Source organism: Neomonachus schauinslandi, chromosome 6 (assembly GCF_002201575.2).
Source record: "Neomonachus schauinslandi chromosome 6, ASM220157v2, whole genome shotgun sequence".
NCBI lineage: Eukaryota > Metazoa > Chordata > Mammalia > Carnivora > Phocidae > Neomonachus > Neomonachus schauinslandi.
Genome location: NC_058408.1, coordinates 85835612 through 85861105, shown reverse-complemented (window position 1 = coordinate 85861105; position 25494 = coordinate 85835612). Strand labels below are relative to the sequence as shown.

Here is a 25494-nt window from a genome sequence, read left to right as displayed (position 1 = left end):
TCTTGCTAATGCCTCGTGTATTTTCCAAGAGCATCTGCAACTAGAAATGCATATTCTCTTCCCCCTTTCTCCACAAACGGTGGCCGACTCTGCATGGCACGCTGCACGGGGAACTTTCCGTCGAACATCCGCGGCAGCGTGGAGTCTCCTCGTTCCCATCTGTGGCCGCAAGGTGTTCCATTTCATGGTAGTGGGCCATAATTTTTGATCGTGGCCCCTAAGAGTGGGCCCTGCATGCTTCTCAACTTTTTTCTAAACTAAATAATGTTGCAGTGAAGTGAACAAACTTGCGTACCTTTCACTTTTCAAGGGTGCAGGAGAAGCTGCAAGGAAGAAACAGCTGGTTCTGGGGTGGGGGGTTCCGGGCATTTGTAAATTTGATAGATTTTATTTTTTTATTTTTTATTTTTTTTAAAGATTTTTATTTATTTATTTGAGAGAGAGAGAGAGAATGAGAGACAGAGAGCACGAGAGGGAAGAGGGCAGAGGGAGTAGCAGACCCCCTGCCGAGCAGGGAGCCCGATGCGGGACTTGATCCCGGGACTCCAGGATCATGACCTGAGCCAAAGGCAGTCGCTTAACCGACTGAGCCACCCAGACGCCCCAACTTGATAGATTTTAATCACGAGCAGTGAGGAGGGCGTCTTCATCGCAACATATCGAAAGTTTTGAACTTGCTGGTCTGTCCCTCCTCCGTCCTTGGACTCATGTCTGGGAGCAGATAGCCCATCCCAGCACCCCACAAAGAAGCTCTGACAGTCATCTTGCCAAGAGAATCTGCCCGTTCTCACCCGCTCTCCTACCACACCTGCCATACGCCGTGGCCCCTCTCGCCCGGACACCTGGGCGCGCACCCTGGCTCCCCTCCCCTCCGGGCTCTTGCTCCAGCCACCCCAGCCGTTTTGCACACAGCACCAAGCGCCGCGGAGCCAGGCACGGAACACAGAACAATCCCCGTCGCAGGATCAGGTCTGGTTTGCGCGCTTGGCAAGTCCTGGTGAGGGAGAGTCTGTCTGCCCTGCTGCGAAGTCCAAGGCCACTGGACTCCTCGGGCAAAGTGGCTGCACCTGGGTAAGGGCTCAGACCGTTGGTTCTTGAGTTTCGCCCCCAGATGTCACACACCCACCCGGGCATGATGCTCGCATCCCTCTGCCCCACGCACAAACCCACCTGGGCTTGGAAAGGAAAACAAAATATATTCAGTGCAGGCCAGCAGTGTGAAGGGGAAGGACTCGTAGGCTCCCCGAGGCCCTGATAGGGATCAATTAATTTCGAATTCACTTCAGCACATTATTCTGTCAAGGGGAAGGAGATACAGCTCAAATGATGAATGGTCCCCGTGAGGCTCACTGGGCTCGAAGCCACCCATGTCTCTCTCTAGGCTGGTGACAAGCAGACAGACCTCATTACTAGAAATGCACCTCATTCCCATGGGCAGACCCATGGACCTTCGCCTCCAAGGTGTTCAGAGCGTTTCCTAGGGTGTGTGAGGGGGCCTGCATGCAGGAGGTGTGCAGGGCCTGCCAGGCATCCAGACTGTGTGACTGAAGTTCCTCTAACCATTTCCCATCCTGAGATGGGACCAACAGTCTGAGCCCTTACCCAGGTGCAGCTACTTTGCCCGAGGAGTCCAGTGGCCTTGGACTTCATAGCAGGGCAGATGGACTCTCCCTCACCAGGACTTCCAAGCGCACAAACCAGACCCGATCCTGCGACGGGGACTGTTCTGTGTTCCGTGCCTGGCTCAGCGGCGCTGGGTACTGTGTGCAGAGCAGCTGGGGCGGCTGGAGGAAGAGTCCGGAGGGGAGGGGAGCCAGGGTGCACGCCCAGATGTCCGGGCGAGAGGGGCCACGGCTTTCCAAGGTTTGGAAATTTAACCCGAGAGGCTCAGGAATGGTATCTGCTTTCCTGAGGCACTGGTTCGATGTTTCCCAAGCCTGAGTGGCAGGCTGAGCTGGGCGCGGGCTCAGAGGCGCTCCGATGTAGCCCTGAGCCCGGGGCAATGAGGTTCACAAGAACATCAGCACAGGGGAATCCCGGCCTGCACCCGGGTCATCCCAAGGGACAGGGCTGGGAGGGGTTGTGAAGGCTGACTCACCTGAGGACAAGGAGGCAGCCAGGAGCACTTGGACAGGGTCCTAGTTGCAATCCTGTCTCCCGTGCTGGGACATGGTCCTGGGGAGCAGGGTGCAAGGTGAACCCCAATAGGCTGCGGGTTGCTAAACGCTTTCAGTGCGTTTCCCACTCAGGCATTTCCGCAGTAGTCACAAATGGCAATGCAGTTTCTGATTTCCTAGTAACTAAAATAGGCTTTCAGGAAAAAGGCTGGTTCTTCCAGTCTGCAGGAGAGACCAAGGGGAAAGACACCTGCCCAGAGAGGGGTTTGTAATGGGAAAGGAATAAGGATACACAGTCCCGGAACTTGGGGAAGGTCCGGCATGAAGTGGATCCTTCATGACTCTCCACGGTGTTGAATTTCACTGCAAGTTCCCTTTACCCCTCGATGGGGCATTTGAGGGGGAAATTCTTAGGAACCTGGGCTGCTGCTAATTTCCTTGAAATGATCCAGAAATGGATGACCCTCCTGCTGTCACACCTGTCTCCCTGGCTCTTGTCCTTAATCACTTCTAAATAGAGCTGTCTGTCGGGCAGCGGAATGCAGGACTCCCGGCAACTCCACTGTTTCTAGCACAGAATCATTCCAGAATCCTTTATTGTGCAAAGAGACGTAACAAAAGGGGCTCAGAAGTAGGGTCATGAGAGCCTGTGTCTGTGGGATGAGGCAGGGGACAGAGAGGACAGGGATGGGAGGAATCCACAGCTCCTGACCCTGCATATGCCAGACTCCACAAGCTGCTTTGATCCCATAATCCCTGCAGCTCTAAGAGACCCCGTTGTCCTGACTCATGCGGAGAAAACAGGCACAGAGTGTTTGCCCAAGGTGACCCCAGGCAAAACTGAGAGTTCAACCCTGATGTCACCAACTTCGATGCCTACACATTCTCTATAAAACAATGCGCAGGGTCCACTCGACAGGAAGTGTGTGGAACTAAATGAACATGCCTGGAAACTGGGAGGTCCTATAAAAACTCGTGTCATAGGCTTTTAACTACACCCACTAACTCAAGACCCTGTGCCTCCAACACCCGCTGTGACTAGTTCGGGAATCACAGAGACATCGTTAAGTGCCTAGAAGAACAGGGGCTTCACACGGCGGTTAATACTTTTATTAAATTGCCTCCAACCTCTGAAGCTCATTTCTTCTCAAATGTGAAATCGTGTTTGTAGAGTTTTACAGGACACAGAATTTTACTAATATGATACCTGCTTTTGCAAGTATTTCCCAACACCTACTGCCAGGAATGTTGGAGAACAGAGGTGCCTGTACCCTGGAGGAGGAGCTGATGTCCTCTGTGTGTACACCCGTATCAGGGGTCAGTCACCAAATTCCGACTGGATGACATCTGGCCCCCCCCGCTGCTTTTGTAAATAAAGTTTTATTGGCACATAGCCATGCTGGATTCATCACATAGCATCCATGGCTGCTTTTGTGCTACAACCCAAAAAGTTGAGTACTTGCAACACAGACCACATGGTCCACAAAGCCGAAAAATTAACTAACTGGCTCTTTATGGAAAAAGTTTGCAGACCCCTGCTCTAAATCAAAATGAGGTGGTCTGAGAAAGAGCTGGGTAAGCTCGGTTCATGTAATAGGTGTCATGATGGTTCACTAAGCTCCCTTCCGACTACAAAACCCTGCAGTTCTCTGACTTCAGATGTGATTCAAGACCACACAGTACACTCTCCTCCCGCAAAGCAAACACTGCCTGCCACCTCCCAGACCGATTTGGTTTCTTGCTCTCTTTTCCCATAAAGCAATCCTCTCTCTCCCACGGAGTCTCCCCAGAGCATTAAGCAGAGTTTGCTGCCCCTGCCTGGAATTGGCCCAGGCTCACTGCTCCCTCTGGGTCTGCAGGAGCCCCTGGGAGGACAGAGAGCTCTCTCTACAGTTTGCCATCAGGGCGTGCCTCATTTTAGTCTTCACAGGGAGGTTCCCAGGCAAACAGGAAGAGGCCAAGGGCCACTGAGCCCTGGTTTCCCTGAGCTGGCTCCTTCTTGACTAGTACAGTCATCTTGTCGACCTGAGCCCCCCAGCAGGGGAGCAGCCATGCCTTACCTCTATCGGGCCCCAGGGCCCCAGAAGCACCCGGTTCCCAAGGATGCCCGCATCACCCACTCCTCAGGCCAGAGCTTCGAGCAACTGAGGCAGGAGTGCGTGCAGAAGGGAGTCCTGTTTGAGGATGCAGACTTCCCAGCCAACAGCTCCTCTCTCTTCTATAGAGAGAGGCCCCAGATCCCCTTCGTGTGGAAACGGCCAGGGGTGAGTGTAAGAGGAAGTGGTGGGGGTGGCAGGCAGGGGTGTGGGCTCAGCAGCCTGGCAGAAGGGAGCAAGGAGGAGGGGCTGGGTGGGTGGGCTACACACAGACACATCTGCCAAGCACATCTGCCAAGTCCACTGTTGAGATGCTATGCAGTTTGCAGAGGGAATGACATGCAGGGGGAACACACAGCAAGCCAGGGATGGCCCCGGGGCCGTGCCCAGGGTGTCTGGCTACACCCCATCCCCAGCTCTCTGACTCCCACCGAGGTGAGCCCGGGACGAGAACCCAGAGCCAGAGAGGGGCTTGTCATTAAGTGGTGAATGGGAGACAAGTCTCAGGTGACACGTTCTATGGGAACCCAAAGGCAAACATGCAGAGCTGGGTGGGAGGCAGTCTTGCCCCGTGTGCTGAGGCTGCTGGGATGCATGTGGGGTGCCCGTAGCTTCTGGCTGCAGCCCAGGATGTTCAGTGTGGATGGACACTCACGCAGCGAGTGCTCAGTACATATGTGATGGATAGAACACTCGGGAAGCAGGGCCTCTCTCCCCAAACCACGCATCTCCCTTCCCAGAGGGGAGCCAGCGTCCGAGCTGCCCCACCCCCAACAGTCTGGAGGTGATGGTCCCCAGGGGCACCAGCTGGTGCCTCCCACAAGGAGTCAATATTTGCTGTGCTGGATTAATCAGGCCTTGACCTCTGCCCGGGCGCCGCTGGCTATCATTGCTTCCAGGTGGGGACACCTTCCAGGTGGGGCCCCTATGGGGACAGGTTGCTATGGACAAGGAGAGCGCAAAGAGGATTGAACAAAAGGTGAGGCCCTGAGTGCTGGTCCCACCCTGCCACTGATTTGTCCTGCGACTCTGGTCCTGGTACTTAACTCCCCGGAGCCTCAGTCCCCTCCCCTGTGAAACGGGAACAGAAACGACCAATGTAGATCCAATGTCCAGCAACAGTCTGCAGTAAGTGGCAGCTGATGTCATGATTGCTATTACGGGTGTCACCCCAGAGCAATGCCACCGACGGCTACATGACCTCCTCTCTGGACCCCACACAAACAGCGCCCACAGGACGTTTATCACAGGCACTCTCAGGATCAACACCTGCGGCCGGACGGGGAGCAGGAATGGGCAGATGGAGCCTCTGGGCTGTCATGTGGCCCCATAAATGGCCCCACAAAGCCCTCAGCCAGTTGCACGGGGCGCCCTGGCCTAGGATGGACCATCAGAGTCGGCTTGTGTCGGGGTGACAGCGTCACCTGTGTCTGTGCCCTCACCGATGAGTCACTGGATGCAGTACCCCCGACAGCCATGACCTTGGAAAAGGTAGCTTTTTCAGCAGCCCCAACAGAGGGAACGAGCCGAGCCCCTCCCCGCTGCAGGGGATCCAGGCCATGCACCACACAGAGCCTCACTTTCCTCTTCCACAAAAGGGGGGTTATAATGCTGCTTCCCTTGCGGGGCTGTTACAGGGATTCCCGTGTTAGCGTGTAGAGCGGGCAGAAAGGAGCCCGTAGATGGGTGTCCCTGACTGTGTTTGCTAGGCAGCACATACAGGACCGTGCTTGTAACCCGACTGTCCCCTCCCCGCTGGAGGAGGGCGCCCTGCCTTGCGGTCTGCACCGCCACCCACTGGCTTAACGTGTGATTCCGCCGCCGCGTTCGACTCACCTTCTCTTTGCCGAAGTTGGAGTTTCTCCAACAGAAAAGCTGTCTGCACACAGGCCAGCATGGAGAACGCCTTTGTTCCCGCACGTGGAGTGGAGCCAGGACCACCCGGACCCCCAAGGGAGTCCAGAGTCCCAAATCCCAGCTCTAGGAGGTGGTCATCCTCACTACTGATCTCTCTCGGGGTTGCCCCAAAGGATGGGTGCGGCCGCCATCCACTCGGGGGCCCTCCACCCGCGACCAAGGGCAGAACGATTTCTTTATTTACCTCAACTCAGGTCTACTGTTGCTGTCCTTCCTATGGATTCATTCTCAGAATCCGTTCTGCCTTTCCCTTTGTGTGCCCCTGAGATGGTCCCTTCTGTACTCACTCCCAGAAACAGCCCCGTCTGTTTGCAATCCGAGGGGCTAGGGGTTTTGCAGACTTCTGACAGACTTGTGTGAAGTCAGCAGCGAGGGGCTGGGTGGGGGTGAGGATTGAGATTCCTCTTGCAGGATGGAGGGCCAGCGTCCCCGGTGTGCAGGTGGGCGGGCGGCAGGAGGGAAAGGCTAAGCATTGCCAGTGTCCCTCCAGAAGGCTTTTGTGGCTTGGGTGCTGTTTGCATGTCTGCTCAGCACTTAGGTGGTGCACGTTCGGGCAGCAAGTGCCGAGCTGCCCAGTGGGACCGTGCTGCCCTCCCCAGCACCACCTTCTTGTCAAACACAGCTGTGCTCACTGGCGGGGGCATGAGCACCAGAGCGGTCGGAATCAGAAAAGTCAGGAGGACACCGGAGGGCAGTGGGCAGCCGGGCCCATCCTCCAGAGAGCCCCGGGCAAGGCGCGCACCGACGGGGAGCCCCTGGGGGCCTGCAGCGGGGGTGGGGCGATAGGCTCCGCTGGGAGAGAAGGGGGAATCCCCTCCAGTGGGCCTCTTGGAAAGGGCTGTGTGTCGGAGTGGGGAGGAGTGGGTCTGGGGTGCAGCCAAGGGCCTGCCTTCCTGGGCCCACAGCCGGACTTCCTTAGCTCACAAGCGCTTCCTTCGGCCTTTTCCTCCTCGCCTCCCTGTCTGCCTGCATCCTTTCTGCTTTCTCCTGTGCAATTCCCTCCCTAACTTCTCAGCCTAAACCCAGGGTACCTCTTTGCTGAAGATGCTCATACCCCTCTAGCCCAGGCTGACGGCCCCCTGGCTGAGACTGCCCTGCACACCGGGCCTGCCACTCTGTGCCTCCAGAGACACCCCCGTATCCCCACGCGTCTTCACAGCCCCTCCAAACTCGTTACAAACACGGCTTCTCCCCATTCAAATTAATGGCTAAGCAAAGAAAAGTCTATGTGCATGGCTGAGCCCCTGATGATGTACGAAGTGAACAGAACAGGCCCAAGAGGGAACATTCCGGGACACCTGGTCCTCCGTCCGGGTTCACTTCGGGTTTGTCGAGACTCCTCTGATCTTCCTGTCCCAGGACAGTAACAGGTAACCCTCATCCTCAAGCCCCCAAACAGCATTTCACAAGAGCAAATGTACCCCTGGGCCCCACACACGCAGGCCGTCCAGGCACACGCGCAATGCATCCAGAGCACACACGGAACCAATACGCGTGTCAGACGGGCGCCCGTCACACGCTCCCCGCGCCTGAGACCCACATCTGTCGGCGCTCGCGGCCACATGGCCGGTGGCCGCGGGGCCGCCCCTTCGGCCTGAACATTCACAGACCCCACGCGGATTCACTGACTCCCAGGAACGCTGGACACACCCCTGTATCAGCCACGCGTCCGGGGAGCTCACAACTTCACACCTGATGGCTAATTCCTGTTCACTTGGAGAGAGTTTCTGAGTTTTCTCCTTCTGTATTTTTCTCCATCCATCCACAGTTTGAGGCAATTTGGTAAAACTCTCCTGGACAAAAACAGCTAGCTGCACGATGGAGCCGAGAGGCAGTGGCAGCTGTTGGCCCAGTTGGTGCTGTTGGCAGGACGGGCCAGCCGAAGGCGGGGGAGGGGAGGGCCGCGAGGGGGGGCGGGGGGCCTCCTCGCCCACAGCCCATCTGGCCTCCAGAGGCCCACGTCTGCGACAGCCTGCTGGGCGGGGTCCGCCCGCCTTCGGAGTCGGAGATAGGGATGGGGCCGGGGCGGTGGGAGTTTTGCTGGCTGGATCCCTGCTGCGCTCCCCCGATAGGGGCTGGCTGCCGTGGGAGCTCCTGGGGGGCTCCTGTACACATTGTGCACCTGGCCCCGAATGTCCACGACGGAGGAAGGTGGCCTCACATGACAGATGGAGACAGAGCCTGGAGAAGCTAGATGGCGCGCCCAGAGCCCCTCTGCTCATCGGGGAGGGCTCCTGAGGGGAGCACGTTTTCCTGGTCGGTTTGCACCTTCCCACTGGCCTGGCCCGGAGCCATCTGCAAACACCTGAGGAAGAGGAGTCGGGAGAGCCGTGTGAGAGGGTCTGCACGGGCCAGGAGACTGGCCCAGAGGAGCTGCCCCCATCCCCATCCATGGCCCTGCCTGCCCTTCAGGAGCCGGCATTCGGGGTGTTGGTCGGACCCCTGCCACGCCTGGGCTTGTGGTGAGCTGATGGCACAGTGTTCAGAGATTCTCCTGGCCCAGTTTACTGAAACACTGGAAAAACACATAAGCCCACGCAGTGCTCTCTGGGCAGATGTCCGGGGTGTCCATCACTCCACGAGGCCGGCACATCCCAGGGGCTGCAGGGAGAGCGCCGTCATTTTACACGTTGGCTCTTCGTCTTAAGCAATCCCCCTTCCTGCAAAGAAATCGCCATCCTCCTGCTGATACTTTGGACGCAGACCAGAGAAGTAAGGTCCCGGGGAGCTTGAGGAAGACCGTTCAGGGCAGAGCTGTCCCCTAGGCCACCACCCAGGTACTGGTGAGGACTCCTGCTCCAGTCCTGTTTCTGGAAAGAGGTGGGAAAAACCCCTCACTCGGCCTGCATTCAGATACTCTTTTTTTTTTTTTTTTAAAGATCTTATTTATTTATTTGACAGAGAGAGACACAGCGAGAGAGGGAACACAAGCAGGGGGAGTGGGAGAGGGAGAAGCAGGCTTCCCGCGGAGCAGGGAGCCCGATGCGGGGCTCGATCCCAGGACCCCGAGATCATGACCTGAGCCGAAGGCAGACGCCCAACGACTGAGCCACCCAGGCGCCCCCATTCAGATCCTCTTAAAACGACCGAGCATCTGCTGTGTGTCAGAACTTTCCTCTATGTCTGATGATTTGTTGTTTCCTCTCCCTGGACCCTCACGTGACTCCCTACTCAACTGTCTGCTTCCCCAGGAGGTCCTCCCTGACTGCTCCAGCCCCCACAGAGCCCCCGTCCCACACTATTACTTTCCATCCTGGAACTTACCGCTCCTGAACTTGGATGTCCATGCCTCTGTTCATGGTCTGGCCCCCAGTCCCTCAGCAGCTCAGGAGGGCAGGGACTCCCTCTCTCTTGTTCTTCGCCTTAGTCCCTGTCAGGAATGGAGACTAATGACTCAGCAAAATATAAAGAATAGACGAATATTTTTTTTTTAAAGATTTTATTTATTTATTTGAGAGAGAGAGAATGAGAGAGAGCAAGCACATGAGAGGGGGGAGGGTCAGAGGGAGAAGCAGACTCCCTGCCGAGCAGGGAGCCCGATGCGGGACTCGATCCCGGGACTCCAGGATCATGACCTAAGCCGAAGGCAGTCGCTTAACCAACTGAGCCACCCAGGCGCCCCAAGAATAGACGAATTTTATACAATTGCTTTCAAACACTTTTTTGTTAATGCTTTATAGTATCTCTTTCTCTCTCTATATGTATATATAAGTAATTATGTACACATAATAATATAATTATGTGCAATATAGAATAAAATATATGTAATGCACTGAGGTAAAGTTAAATGAGAGATATGTGCATGTATCTCCCACTATATAATGTGTATATATATATATATATATATATATATATACACAATGCATATTTTAAAAAAGAAAGCAGCTGGGTGGGTGAGCATGAATTTGTATTTAATCCTAGGCACTGGTCTGTGGTGTGTGTATTACCTCATTTTAAGATGAGGAATTTGAAGCCCACAGAGGGTACAATGCCCATAAGCGGAGAGTCAGGATTCAAACTCATGCCCTGCCCCCGCCCCGCCCTGACTGCTAGCCCAGGGCCTGAGTGACAATGGGAATCTTCAGTTCATGGTCCGTTGTTCGTCCAGCGCTGAGGGGCTGCCCAGAAGGCAGGATCTATCCCCAGGGGGTGCCATCTACCAGAGACAGGCCCAGGTTTGTGGCACCCCTCCACTGGAAAAAAGCCCTCTGCTCCCAGAAGGGAGAGAGACCCCGAGCCCGCTCCAATCACAATGGCCCAGTAACGCCTTTGTTCTTCCAGGAAATAGTGAAAAACCCAGAATTCATTCTTGGAGGGGCCACCAGGACAGATATCTGCCAGGGGGAGCTTGGTAAGTGTGAGGGGATGGGGCACGGAGAGAGGGGGTTGGAACAAGCACCCCTGGGGCCAGCAGGACAGGGCCTCTGAGCTGCCCCCACGGCAAGAGCAACATGGGACCCCCGAGGGGCACAGGGTCTGGGAGAATATGACTGCTACCACCGGCTACTTCCTCCTCTCTTCCCTCCCAGTCTGCCAGTCTGCCCCCACCCGGATGGAGCCCCGGGGACTCCAGGCTCCTTGCACTCTTGCACCCCTGGGGGTGGGTGTGCTGCAGTGTGGGGCTCAGTTCACAGAGAACGGAGATACCCCATGGCGCTGCTCTGGCTCCCTGCACCGTGACACGGCTAACACATGCATGCATTAACTCGGTCCCTGGATCTCCATCCTGGTCACCCTTCCTATTTTACAGATGAGACACCGAAGCTGAGGGAGGCTGAGTAACGTAAATCACAGGACTGATAGCGAGGTAGTCAGGATCTGAACTTGCTCTTAACCATTATGCCACAGTGCACCAGGGGCTCAGACTTTGGGGGGTCCCCCCCTGGAGTTTCACAGTCTCCTTCCTAAAATTAACCTGAGAGTGCCCCCAAGTCTGTTAAAGTGGGCCTTGCATTTCAGGATTTAGCCCAAAATTGGAGTGAGTTTACCTTTATTCTATCTATGGAAAAAAAAAAAAAAAAGACCTCCTCAAAAACCCAAAAAAGGGGCGCCTGGGTGGCTCGGTTGGTTAAGCGGCTGCCTTCAGCTCAGGTCATGATCCCAGGGTCCTGGGATCGAGCCCCACATCGGGCTCCCTGCTCAGCGGGAAGCCTGCTTCTCCCTCTCCCACTACCCCGGCTTGTGTTCTTTCTCTAGCGTCCCTCTCTCTCTGTAAATAAATAATAAAATCTTAAAAACAAAAAAACCCCCAAAAAACCCACCAGTGGGTTAGCTTATGAGGCCTGGCCTACAGCTGAGTTACCACCGTGCTCACCAACCAGCTACCCCAAACCAAGAACCCAGAGTCACAGACCTAGAGTGATGATAGTTGATGATAGATCAACAGATTGATCCATGATACAGTTGGTCCTTGAACAACACGGATCCACTTATACATGGATTTTTTTTTTTAAAGATTTTATTTATTTGACGGAGAGAGACACAGCGAGAGAGGGAACACGAGCAGGGGGAGTGGGAGAGGGAGAAGCCGGCTTCCCGCCGAGCAGGGAGCCCGAAGCGGGGCTCGATCCCAGGACCCCGGGATCATGAGCTGAGCCGAAGGCAGACGCTTAACGACTGAGCCACCCAGGCGCCCCCATGGATTTTTTTGAATAACACAGTATCTTACTGTCAGTGGATTTTCCCTTCCTTAGGATTTTCCTACTAACATCTTCTTTTCGCTGCATTCTTATTGTAGGAATGCAGTACAGAATATATAGAGCATACAAAATACATGTTAATTGACTAGGTTACCAGTAAGGCTACTGGCTGTGAAGTTTTGGGAGGGTCAAAAGTTATACGTGGATTTCCGACTGTGCAGTGGGTTGGGGGTGGGGGTCAGCGCCCCTTCCCCCATGTTGCTCAAGGGTCAACTGTACACAGATGATAGAATTACACATCCTAGCTATGACTTTGACCTTTTGAAAAAAAATTACATCCAGATTGGTCTTCATTTGTTGGGGGTCAGCCTTCCCTGGGAGACTCTGCCTGCCCCTTCCTCATCTCCTCTCTCATCTCTCCCTCCAGACTCTTCCTCTGCCTCCCCTCACTGCCCCCTCCCCAGCCCCTGCCTTCTCCCTATGTTGCTATTTGATAAAAAGGCAGTGTATAGGCTTCTTTGTGTTTCAAGGTTTTCGTTTGTGGCATGAGTGCAAGTATCTATTTGGAATTCCAACTGCATATTTAACCTTGGTTGGTGTTGAATATAACTATTATTTTGTAACACTTTAAAAAAAATTTATTTATTTGAGAGACAGAGAGAGCACGAGTCGGAGGGGGGGGGGGCAGAGGGAGAGGGAGAAGCAGGCTCCCTGATGAGCAGGGAGCCTGATGTGGGGCTCAATCCCAAGACCCTGGGATCATGACCTGAACCAAAGGCAGATGCTCAACCAACGGAGCCACCCAGGCGCCCCATTTTGTAACACTTTTATTACTTCCAAATACTGTACATAACATCTGGATAAGCCAGGAAGGACAACAATAAAATGAAGGGCGGTGAGCCTGACACCCAAAATAAGAGCTAGAACATGACCAACACCATCGCCAGTCCCTTCCAGCTAGCTAGCAGCCCCTTGCATGCTCTTGTCCACCGCACTGCCTGACGAACTGACCTTCAGAGGGTACCCTCTTCTGGGCAATGCCATGCATCCACACAGGCCCAGCAGAGAGATAAAGCCATATTGCTTTGTTGTTGAGTTTTTTCCTTTGCTTTAAATTGTATGAATAGCACTGGCTTCTGAATGCCCCCCCTTCAAAAGCTCAGGGCCTTCCCGGCTGAATAGACATGAGGTGCTGCGCTCTAGGAAAAGAAACACATTTTCCTACATTGGGCAAAGATCTAACTTGGAGAAGAACCCGGAGGAGGTCAGCATACAGCAGGGGGCCCCCTCCACCCGGACTCTGGCCAGGACCACTCCAGAGCTGAGAGCAGGAACCGCCCCCCGCCCCGCCCCGGGAGGCACTCTGAGTTTTGCTGAACAAATGATCCTGAAAGATTCTGTGTCCCTTCTCATTAGCATCTCCCCAAAGCCGGACCCCAGGCTGTTAAGAACAGCGGATGCTTGAGGAACCAGTTGGCATGTTCCCCCCGGTGACACTCTAGGAAAAGCCAGAAGCAGGGTGACTCTGCAAGTAGCTTTCCTGATGCTACACCCTCTGAGAGTCGCTCCTGCCTGTGCACAACAATCAGAAAAGGGTCGTGGGCTATATGGTATTTTCCAGAAATGTGAATCCCGAGGAAGCCAAGCTAAGTGTGCTGGGGTCTAGAATTCCAATGACGGTGGTGTTATCTACTGCCAACAAAGAGATCAGGGATAAAACAGAGAGGTTGGGGAAATGGATACGTGCAAGTATCTGCTCACACGGAGCTCATAGGCAGCCCTGGCAAGAGGCGCTGGTCCCAGCCTCAGGGCGGGCAAGTGGATATGTGCGAGAGGCTGGCACAGCACAGATAAAATGCTGTCTGATGTCTGACTTCCCTTTGGAGTTGTCCTCCAGATGTGTGTCATTGTGAAGTCACGGCTGCAGAAATCAGTAGACCAGTCAGCAAATCTTGAAAATGAAAAATAACTGGAGCTACTCTCATCTCTAACTCAACCGAGTCTGTGCTGTGGGGAGGCCTCAGTCCCAGAAATGCATTCCCCGGGCGCCAAGGGGGGCTATTTCTGAGGACCCCCAACTTCTTGGGCTGCAGCTACGAAATGCCTACTCACCCAGCCCCGCTGACACGAGCGTCCGCAGCCTTGGCGCTCGGGCGGGGAAGCCTCTGGAAATGCACAGAGCTGATGCATAATGGAGCGTCAGGCTGAAACCCAAGTGAGCATGTCCTATAGCATGGCCCGGACAACAACAGCTGTGCGTGATAAACCAGGCACGGAGAGAGCCAGGAAGGGAGACAGAAGGGAAGGACAGAGGTATCTGTTGGTATCCTGTCCGTTTTCCTAAATGCGGAAAAGATGTGGCCACATCTGGAACGCCCCACCTCTCCTTCCAGCATAGAGTTTTCCCATTCACTGTGAGTGGGCAGTGAAAACCGTGATGTCTGGCTCTCGTTTTGCAGGGGACTGCTGGTTATTAGCTGCCATTGCCTCCCTGACGCTGAACGACAATGCTCTGGCTAGAGTCGTCCCCCAGGACCAAAGCTTTGGACCCGGTTATGCCGGAATATTCCACTTCCAGGTAAGAGGGAACCTTGACCGGAAGTGTTAGCTCTTTGGGGTCCAGCATGACGTCATGAGCCTCTTCAGCTCCTCATAACCCTGGGAGGAATGTGACCCCATCTGTGTGAAAGCAGCACCCCAAACTGCGCTGTGTCACGGGATCGCCTCTCAATGCGGGAGGAGGACATGGTGAGCCCTTCCGGAAAATAGACAGTAAGACTTTACGTGCGATTGTGGCAAGTCTGGAGGTCCTTTACAACGGGTTTTAGTCTTTGGAACAGCTTGTGCTTTTAGCATAAATGGCTTAAAACAATTCTACCTCCCCGGGACTGGATTATTTCTCATAAACTGGGAGATCCTCCTTATTGAAGAAATACAGATTTGGAGACGTGAGTGAGGGTAAGAAGTAGAAATGGACAGAAGCATGGAGGCATCGCCTGCTGGAGGTCAGGGGGTGACACACGTCGCCCCTGTGGGACTCCCGCAGAGCCACCCCCGGGGCACGGCCTGCCTGGGAGCTGGTTTCCCGTTTGCTCACGGCCCTGTTCTCTGTCCTCTCCTCCCCCGCAGCCCCTGCAAAGGGCCCCAGCTCACACTGACGCCTGCCCTGCCCTGTACGTCTGCGGGTTTCCTCGGGCAGATTTCACTCACTGTCTGGAAAGAGGACTCATATCTACCTTGTGGGGTTCGCAGAACTAAAAGGGATCCTAGGAAGGTGGCAGCATGGGGCCGGCACGCACTTCTGCCCCCATATGGTCACCTTCCCCTCCCGGGCCACCACACTGTCCCCTCCGTCCCCAAGGCCGGCCGTCTGAGTACTCCCTCCAGTGCGCTGTTGTGCTCCGCTGCCCTGCCTCTGATCGGCTGGGGCTGCCCTGTCAGGGGCCTGTCAGTCACATGCTGACATCTGGGAGGGGGCGTTGGGAGTGAGGCCCCCTCACTGCTCCTCTCCTGTCCTCAGCCACAGTGCGGGCGTGAGGGTGCCGGTGGGGCCATCTCTGTGCCACCCTGTAAGATCCCCTGAGCGAGCTCCCCGCTGGAAGGCCAGCCCGGAACTGCCCCCAACCCTGCACCTGCTTCGGGAAGCCCCGAGCAGTGCATCCGTGGAACCTGAAGTCACAAAGGCCCCCAAGAAAGCCTGAAGTGACACGTGCTGGGAGGGTGAAGCCCCCAAGCGGGAGCCCAGCTGCGGGGGGGGGGTTGTAGTGTCCCACGCCGTGCTGCCTCCCAACACACCCCTTAGAGCCCGTCACTGGGAGCCCAGGGGAATATTCCTTCAAACACACACAACCTCGGCCAGACACTGGGCGGCCTGGTCGGACTGGGGCAGGATCACTGACACGGAACCGCTTGGGATGCCCCGGCAAAGCTGGAAATGGACCGCTCCCGGAGCCCCTGCGTGTGCTCCCCTCTTTCTACTTTCTCTTTCTTCTTACCTTAGTGTCTCTCTCGGGCCAACTGAGTGAGAAGGAACGCACACGCAGATACACGCACGCACTCATATGCACATGCACGAGTGCACGTGAACACATGCACACACGTGTGTGAACACATGGACACACAAGCATGTGTGTGAGCACACGCAAACACATGCACACACACTCACCTCGTGTCTGCACGCCCGGCACAAGTGCCCACCTGCCCCATTACAGCCCCTCTCTCTCTCTGTGTGAATGGCCAAAAAAAAGTCAGTCTGAGAGTTTCCACCCCTGGGCAAGGAGGGGACTGAAGATGAAGGAACATTAAGACGCCCAGCAGCCAGTTCACAGAAGGGCGTATAGAGAACCGCGCTGTTGCAAGAGCAGAGCAAACCCCATGCTACGTCCCTCTCTCGGGAGACAGAAGAACTAACCCAGCCCACCCCGCGGTGTCCGCGTGTGACCCTGTCCCGCTGCCCCCGGCTTTGATGGGTCCACACGGGGTCTTCAGGCGGATGTCCGCAGCGGGTGGGGTGCTCAGCCTGTGGCTCAGTGGACACAGTCCAGGTAGCCCCATCATGGGACCTGCATGTGATTTTCCTCAGGACCCTAAGGGCAGTGTGTGGTCTGAGGGAGAAAGAGCCAAGTGATAAACATACACGGACGGGGCTGGACTCCCCTGGGACTCACCCCCCGTGCTTTCCATCTCCGTCCTGGCCAACAGTTCTGGCAGCACAGTGAGTGGCTGGATGTGGTCATCGATGACCGGCTGCCCACCTTCAGGGACCGCCTGATCTTCCTCCACTCCGCCGACCACAGCGAGTTCTGGAGCGCCTTGCTGGAAAAAGCCTACGCCAAGTGAGTGCCCCCTGCCCGGGGAGGAGGGGTGCTGTCCAGGAAGCAGGTCTCCACCCCCGGGGCCTTTCCAGGGAGTTTCAGTGAGTGGCGACACATGTCCCCCCTGTGTCTGACCTTCCAAAGAGCTGGGAGGGTAGGCGGAGGAAAATCTGGATGTGTTACCAGAACTGGTCTCTCCCAACCTGCCACCAAGCACCGTCATAGCTCAAACATCTGGGCTGTGGTAAAAGGGACCGTTTTAATCATTTTTAAGTGTACAGCTCAATGGCGTTAAGTATATTCACACTGTTGTGCAACCATCACCAGCACCCACCTCTAGAACTTGCAAAACTGAAACTCTGCACCTGCTAAACTCCACCCCCCCGCCCCCCGCACCCAGCCCCTGGCAACCGCCATGTTGATTTCTGTCTCTGTGGATTTAATGAGCTGAGGAAGCTCAAGGTAAGTGGAACCCAAACATTTTTAATCGCCTGCCAGACGACCTTGGTTCCCGCCAGCACTCTTGATGTCCAGCCCGTCAGCTTGTCAGCAAAAGGCCAAGCAGCCTGAGTTCTGTGCTCAGCTGACAGCAGAGCTCCCCTGGGAGTCCCTCTTGGGCTCATCCCGGATCTTCAGGCCATGGAAAACCTGTCTTCAGAGATGGGAACTGGGAAGCACATTTGTGCTTCTAACTCTGGCAAGTGGCAAAATTAAGTGAAGGTAAACGGAGGTTTAATTGATCCTGAAATCAGCAGGACAGAATTAAAGCCATCAAAGAAGAACCAAAGGTATACTACTTGCCCCCCTGGCCCATCTGCTCCAGCTAAGTCTATGCACACCCCTCCGAGGCACCAGACAGGTTTCAGGTGGGCAAAGGGGCACAGGACAGCCAGGCAGCCCAGCCCCAGCTCTACCCCATGGTGAGTCCCCCACCAGAAGACCTCGGCAGGATCCTCTCCAGGGCCAGTGCCTGTGCTCTCCAGGGCTGGGCGGGCATGGCTTCATCCTCAGTGAGCCCAGCCCAGGGAAATCCTCCCCCTGCAGCTGTGGAAAAGGCTTGAGTCAGGAATTCCAGCTGGTGGGATCCAGTGGAATTTGAAGGGTATTCACTCAAAGAGTGAAGAATAAGTTTCCTAAAAAAGAAAATCTTTAATTTTTGGTCATTCAAAGAGGCCAAAAATGATTGGGATGTACCTCACCACAAAAAGATGTCCAGATGGCAAATAAGCACATGGAAAGATGCTCAACATTATTTGTCATTAGGAAATTGCAAATGAAAACAATAGCGAAATACCACTACATACTTGCAGCACCAATTGCTGACAAAGATGTAGAGCAAGAGGAACTCTCATTCACTCGTGGTGCGAATGAGAAATGGTTCAGCCATTTCAGAAGACATTTGGCAGTTCCTTATAAAACTAAACATAGTCTTACCTAATAGTTCAGCAATCACACTCCTTGGTAAATGAGTCCGGTAAAAAGTCATTTTTACCCAAATGAGTTGGATAAAAACTTATGTCTATGCAAAAGCTGCACACAAATATTTATTGTACTGTTATTGATAATTGCCAAAAACTGGAAGCAAACAAGATGTCCTTCAAGATGAATGGATAAACAAATGGTGGTACATCCAGGCAATGGAACATTATTTAGTGATTTAAAAATGAGCTATCAAGCCATGAAAAGAAATGGATGAGTCTTAAATGTATATTGCTAAGTGAAAGAAGCCAATCTGAGAAGACTACATGCATACTGCATGATTCCAATGATATGACATTCTGGAAAAAGCAAAACTATGGAGACAGGAAAAAGATCAGTGGTTGCCAGGGGTTCAGGTGGAGGGAAGGACGAGGTAGGGATGAATATGTGGAGCACAAGGGATCTTTTTAAGGGTGGTGAAACTATTCTGTATGATACTGTAATCGTGAATACGTGACACCATTCATCTAGCAAACTCATAAAACTTCACAGCACAAAGAAAGAAGCTTAATACATGAAGATTTAAAAATCATAGAGAAGGATGAGGAATCCCAGGATGAAATGCAGACCATGCATTTCATCTAACTGTATTGCAAATTTATGCAACAAACTCATTGCAGGGATAGGAGAAAAAGGAGCTGACCTGAGTAACTGTGGGCATGAATGGGGTCTGCAAGATTAAAAGCAAAAGGAAGCATTCTACTCAGGTTGATTAAGTTGTTTCTCATACGGGCAAGGACAGCAATTTTGATACCATTATATGTATATAATGAGTTGAACAATTAAGGAGATGGATGGCAGGTGGTGGAGCTAGGTTTCTCACTTTTGGAGAGGAGGTTACAGAGAAGCAAGGGGAGGAGGCTTAGAATGATGCCTGTGGTCGTGGATTAGGGCTGGAGACTCAGGCTGCTCTCACGTTTTGTTTAATAGAGATGGTTCCAGATAGACACATGTATATATCCTGGGTTGGTGTACATACATCATCTCCTCACTTTGTCAGCACAGGGGGCCTAGAAAGAACAGCAGCCCCACAGGAACAAGCACCCCTACTTCCCGGGTCTTGGTCTCTAATACCGTTTTTCCAAAGAAAGGAACCAGAGATCCTGGGAGACAAGGTTGATTCCAGGACTGGGCCGGGGAACTCACAAGATGAGCCTAGAGCATCTTGTAGTACTAAGAAGTGAAAGAACATGTTTTACACACACACACACACACACACACACACACACACACACACACACTGGTGGGGTTACGTCAAAAGGACGCAGGAACCAGCTGAAGAGGCTGAAAGTAGCCAAAGCTGGGACAGTTTGAGCAATAAAATAAGTACTTTGGATTATAAACCAAAGTACAAAATAAATATCCCTGAGTCCATATTGACATAAATAAATGACTGAATATAAATTGGAGAAAAGAATAAATCTTCCACGTAGAAGAATTGCAAGTAATTAAAGGTGGAGCAAATCCCTCTGCTCCTGAAGGGTGGGCTGCTCATAATGGTGTCCTGCCAAAGAGGACAGCGTGGACAGGGGGAGGGAAAGTAACTACCGTGGAGAAGCCTAATGGACATGACCTCACTATCAACAGCGATGGGTCATGATGACAGTATGGACCCTGGATACAACATGATGAGAAGGACATGTTACTTCTGTGGTCTTCCTCCCCTACACCCATAACCCCAGTCTAATCAATAGAAAAACAGCAGACAGATCCCAATCGAGAGACATTCTACAAACACCCAACAGTATTCCTCAAGATGGCCAAGGTCATGGAAAACAAGGAAAGTCTGACACTGTCACAGCCAAGAGGGGGCTTGAGGACTCAGTGTGATGTGATATCCTGGGTGGGATCTCGGAACAGAGCATAATAGGTAAAAACTAAGGAAATAAGAAGAAAGTAGAGACTTTAATAATAATAACGTATGGGTTCAGCCACTGTAACAAGTGTTACCAAGATGTTAATCCTGGGGGAAACTGGGTGAGGAGTATATGGGAACTCTACTGTTTACAAACTTTTCTATAAATCTGAAACCGTTCTAAATGGAAACGTTTATATTATATTAATTTATTATATTTGTATATTATATTAATTATATTATATTAATTTTATATTAATACAATATTATATTAATATATTATAGTAATATTATATTAATATATTATATTAATAATATATTAATTATATTAATAAAAAAGACCATTATGTGGAGAAAAAATGGTTGTGAGTATGTGAGACCAGAAAGGAAGAGAAAGATCCTCAACTTTGTCTCAGTCTATGTATAACTAACACCCTCATGGTCAAGTCTTGTTCCCTGTTCTGTGTAAGATGAGGGAGGGCGGGCGAGCCTCATTTACACCTCACAGCAGTCCTGGGAGGGAGCATACGCCCATCACCCCCATTTTGTAAATTTGGAAACTGAAGCACTAGGTAAGCGAGTTGTCCCCGGAGCCCTCAGTTTGCAAGTGGTGGGTCTGCCACTTGCACCCGCGGCCAGTCGGGGACCAGAGTCCACGCTCTTTACCACCACACTGCACTGCCTGTCTCATAGAGAGCCCAGGATCCTTGGAGCTCCACGTAAAGCTGAATCCCTGCTTCCCATCTTCCTTCCACACTACCCAACCCAGGGCAAGGCCAGGACAAACAATGGTTCTTAGAAGAGTTCGAAAAACTCTGGTCAAAGGGCGCCACCTGGTGGCCTTCCTTGTTCCCTGCAGCGGTGTCCCTGCCTTCCTTCCGAGACAGGCTGAATGGGAGCTATGAGGCTCTGAAGGGGGGCAGCACGATCGAGGCCATGGAAGACTTCACCGGGGGTGTAGCAGAGACCTTTGCAACTAAAGAGGCTCCAGAGAACTTCTATGAGATTCTAGAGAAGGCCTTGAAGAGGGGCTCTCTGGTGGGCTGCTCCATTGATGTAAGTCGTTCACTTGAGTGTTCACATTCCTGACACTGCCCTCGGGCTGTAGACCAGCAGGTGCCCTGGCTGGGCGAGACCAGGAGCATAACTTTGGGGGGGGGGGGGGAGGCGCAGTGGTGTCAATGTTTATGTATTTTCATTAAAACAAAAGCTTTAATTTAATGTTTTTCAAATTACAAAGTTAGGGCACACTTACTGTATCAGGTGGAACAATCCTAGATCTATAAAGGCAAACTTCAATGCCCCTGCCCAAGTCCCAGCCCTGGACACCCAGTGTGTGCCCTTCACACCCCCCTCCTTACTCAGACATATGGGCATGTACCTAAATACAAAACCACAGGAGAAGTCAGTTTGATTTTAATAAATGGAGTCCTACTCCATAGATTTTACTAAATGGAGTCTTACTCCATACTTTTCCGAAACTTGTTTTTTTTCTACTTCCTATAGCATTAAAACATTCACATCAGTAGATAGGAATCTAACAGTATTTTCTCCAACGTCTTTATGCATGCAAACATACACACGTATAGTTTTACCTCACCCAGTTTTTTAAGAGAACATATTCAAGTTTTATGTTTCCTCTTGCATTAACCTTGGGAATATCTTCTTTGCTACTAAATTATCCCTTTCCTCTGTGTTTCCAAGTTTGTGACATAGGGTTGTATGTGAGACTGTTAAATGCTTCTTATCCTCTCTTTGGTGTATGGGATCATACCTCTATCTTGTGCTGGGCTACATGATGGGGGGGGGTGGGGTCAAGTTGCTCTGTGTGGGGGCAAAAAAGTGAACTTTTCCCTGGAGTCTGAGTTCGGAATGAGGGTCTCCTCACCCTGGTAAGAGACTGGGAATTGCTCTATGTCCCAGCTAACCATCTTAGGGGTGATCTTATATGCGTCAGGCACATGGGGGAGCAGAAGGGACCAGGCCAGGCACAGAGCTGGATCTGGGCAGGTAGGGAAGGCTTGACTTACCCAATGGGTTCAATGCTGCTTTTTTCACATTTTAGATCAGAAATGCTGCAGAATCTGAAGCCCGGACACCTTTTGGTCTCATTAAGGGCCATGCCTACAGTGTGACAGGAATTGACCAGGTAGGCAATGTGAACCGCTGTGGATAGGGTACAGGAATAGACTCAGCAGTGCTAGTCCCTTATACTGATTTAGTGCATCACAGTTTAAACCACACCTTCAGACATTTTAGAGAAGGTCTCATCTAAAGGAGGCAGGCTGGAATCCAAAAGAGCAAAACAGGAGGGAGAGAAAGAGAAACATGTGATTCTACCACAGTACCAACCTGGTTTAGCTAGTGTAAGAGTCTAGGCTTTGTTTTTTCTTTTCTTCCTTAATTCTAGAGTTCTCTAGAGAAACAGAATCAATAAGATATTGATAGATGATAGATAGATGATAGGTGGATAGATTGATAGATAGATAGATAGATAGATAGATAGATAGATAGATAGATAGATGATAGATAGATAGATAAATAGATAGGGAATGAGGAATTGGCTCCCATGATTATGGAGGCTGAGAAGTCCTATGATCCACCATCTGTAAGCTATAAACCCAGGAAATCTGGTGGGGTTGTTCCAGTCCAAGTCCAAAAGCCAAAAACCAAGAGAATCAATGGTATAAGTCCCAGTCTAAGAGCAGAAGAGAATCAAAATCGCAGCTCAGCAGTCAGACACAGAGAATGAATTCTCCCTTCCTCCAACTTCTATAGCTCTAGTCAGACCTTCAACGGATTAGATGAGGCCAACCCACATGGGGGAGGGCCCTCTGCTTTACTCAGTCTCCCAATCCAAACGCTAATCTCATCCAGAAACGCCCTCACAGACACACCCAAAATTGTGTAAAAGCAAATATGTGGACACCAGTGGCCAAGTCAAGTTGACACATAAAAATAACCGTCAAAAGTCCCATTCTCTGCAGCAGTGGCCCAGTGTAGAACTGATCCCCAGGGGTTACTAGACCCCACACAGTACCCCTCTGACTTCTAGGGAGTGCTTGGTTTAGACAGGAGCTCCTGAAGGGACATGTGGGAAAGAGAAGGAAGGGGGAATGACATGGAAGAGGAGGACAAGAAGCCCAGGGCCACATTCTTTCAGGTTCTAGTTCAGTGAAGTCCAAAAGCCCACTTCATGCTTCCGCTGGACAAGTCTCAAACCCGGTCTGTAGAGGACGCAGCACCTCTGGCCTCTCCTGTTGCTGCCCACATTTTGAGTAACACAGTCCAGAGGAGTGGGGAGTAAGGAGTGCGGAAGGAAGCCTGTCCTGCCTCCTCACCAGGGGACTGTGAGCAGAGCATTCAGGGTGGTGGATGCAATGAGATTCTCTAGAGCTGAACTATTTGCATAGGCTCTTTTCCCCTCCTTTCCTGCCCATAATGCCTTGCCAATCACTCACTTGAGTAGGCATGTGATTTTTTTAAAGATTATTTATTTATTTGAGAGAGAGAGAGTGAATGAGCGAGAGAGAACACGAGCGGGGGTTGGGGAGAAGAGGGAAGGGAGAAGCAGGCTCCCTACTGAGCAGGGAGCCCGATGCGGGGCTCAATCCTGGGACCCCAAGATCATGACCTGAGCCGAAGGCAGACGCTTAACAGAGTGAGCCACCCAGGCGCCCCAGTAGGCATGTGATTTTTAATGTTGCAGCTTCCAAATATTGTTTCCAGTAATAGAAACCTTCCACCCCATCTGTTCAATGGCTTTTCCTTTTTCTCCACCTCTAAGACATTTACCTTGCCTGCACATTTCACGTAATGAACATCTTAAATGATGAGCTGCAAGCTGCATCCTAGACTCTGGAGAAGTTATACTAACCTAATTTTTACACATCAGAAATATGATTTGTGCCCAGCGCATGAGGATAAAGTGTTTTGAGCTAAAATTTCTGGTTAGTTGATGAATAGAAGTTTTTTACTTCTACTCTCTTTCCTCCAAAATCTTTCTGAAATGCACTGGCCCTTTCTCCTGGTCCGGGGCAGAGCATGAAGGGCATGGCTGAACATCTTTCTTTACTGGCTCAAGGGTTCTCCATATGGACAGCAGAAATCCTCACCTGACACCTGAAAGGGGGAATATTGGATTCAGAAGACTTGGAAGTGGTTTTTGTTTATCGTTGTTTAATTCCCAGCGTGTGCCTATATACTTTTCGTTCATCTGTGAGTGAGATATTAAGGATGAAGAAAACTCACTCATAGGTCCCTGAGCACTTGGGACAAACTACTCTTTACCTCTCGCTGTGCTAGATGCTGACGATACACCAATAAATAAGACTCGGCCCCCGCCTCTAGGGCGATTCCAATCCAGACAGAAAACTCATTCATTTGAAGATTCACGTAAACTAATTTCTTGTTATTTGTAATTCTACTTTATTTCCCAGATGCAGCGTATCCAATTCTGGGGTGATTAATAATCATTGTTGGTGATGCCAGCCACTGTGCTCACTAGGAATTAGAGAGTTCCAAGGGCTAGTTAAGAATTGATGAGTTTTGACATGTCTTTAGCGTGTCATAGTCAAGAGGCTTTTGGGAAAGCCAACTGTGGCTGGAGGAGAAGTACTCTGGAGCTCACGCATGAATTTATCATTCCACATTGCCCTGATGTTTTTCCCCTCTAGGTAAACTTCCAAGGCCAGAAAACGGAGCTCATCAGAGTCCGGAACCCTTGGGGCCAGGTTGAGTGGAAGGGGTCCTGGAGTGACAGGTCAGTCCCTGCCTCCTTGCCTTCCTGGGGCTTCTGCAGGCGTATGAAGAAGGAGCACTGTGTCTACAGTTCCCTCCTGGCTCTCGTTCAGGGGACTGTCCTGCTGCTGGGGTGACCTTACTTCCTCCCTCTTCAGCCCTCTGGCCCGCCATGCAGTCAAAATTGAACACCCTTGTAATGGCTTTTTCACCTTTCCAGTACTGTTACTTACGTTAGTGGATATATTCCCTCCCATGGGGAGATGTCATCTCCCCATGATATTGTGAGAGGCTTTATCTCCAGTGATGAGTAGCTCCAATATGCAGGGTGTGTGTGTGTGTGTGAGCGCACGTGTCGGGGGTAGGGGTGGCCATGAGTATTTGAGGTGTGAGAATCCTCGAAATATTTCCAAGCAGGTCACTACAGGGTTCTCTCTGATTGGTCCCTGGCCATTGGCTAGAGGTCCAGCGGAGTCTGGAGTCTGGACTTCCAGAGCAGTTAACCAGGGTTATTTCTTGGCCCCCAATTATATAGAAAGGTCTCCCTTGCGGGTATGTGTCCCTTCCTCATCCCTCGCGAAGCGGCCCAGGTGGCTAGCATCCGGGAACGTTTAGATGTGCTTGGGCAGGGCCCACCTGAGCCACCTGCTCCCTCAGCCAGGACTCTGCCATCTTGGGGTCCTGCTGTCCCACCCCTGCCTGCTCACAGCTCGTGGGACTCTGGGGAGACCTCCAGCATGTCTAGAGCCTCAGTAAACGAACTTGAGTTGTGTTTGTCCTCAGAGCACAAGGCCACCATGTCGCCAGCCATCAGTGTCTGTGTCTCTGTTAACCTGA

At 52.1% G+C, this 25494-nt stretch overlaps 1 protein-coding gene across 1 annotated transcript in view; it reads left to right on the top strand.

Annotated features, from left to right (window-relative positions):
* Positions 1–4168: 4168 nt before the first annotated feature.
* CAPN9 (calpain 9) overlaps positions 4169–25494 on the top strand; it is a 37076-nt gene continuing 15750 nt past the window's right edge. Inside the window, exons 1-7 of the mRNA XM_021696151.1 lie at positions 4169–4381; positions 10412–10481; positions 14229–14347; positions 16471–16604; positions 20805–20973; positions 21983–22066; positions 24594–24679. Of these exons, the coding sequence (XP_021551826.1) occupies positions 4169–4381; positions 10412–10481; positions 14229–14347; positions 16471–16604; positions 20805–20973; positions 21983–22066; positions 24594–24679 (875 nt within the window). The remainder of the gene's footprint in view (positions 4382–10411; positions 10482–14228; positions 14348–16470; positions 16605–20804; positions 20974–21982; positions 22067–24593; positions 24680–25494) is intronic.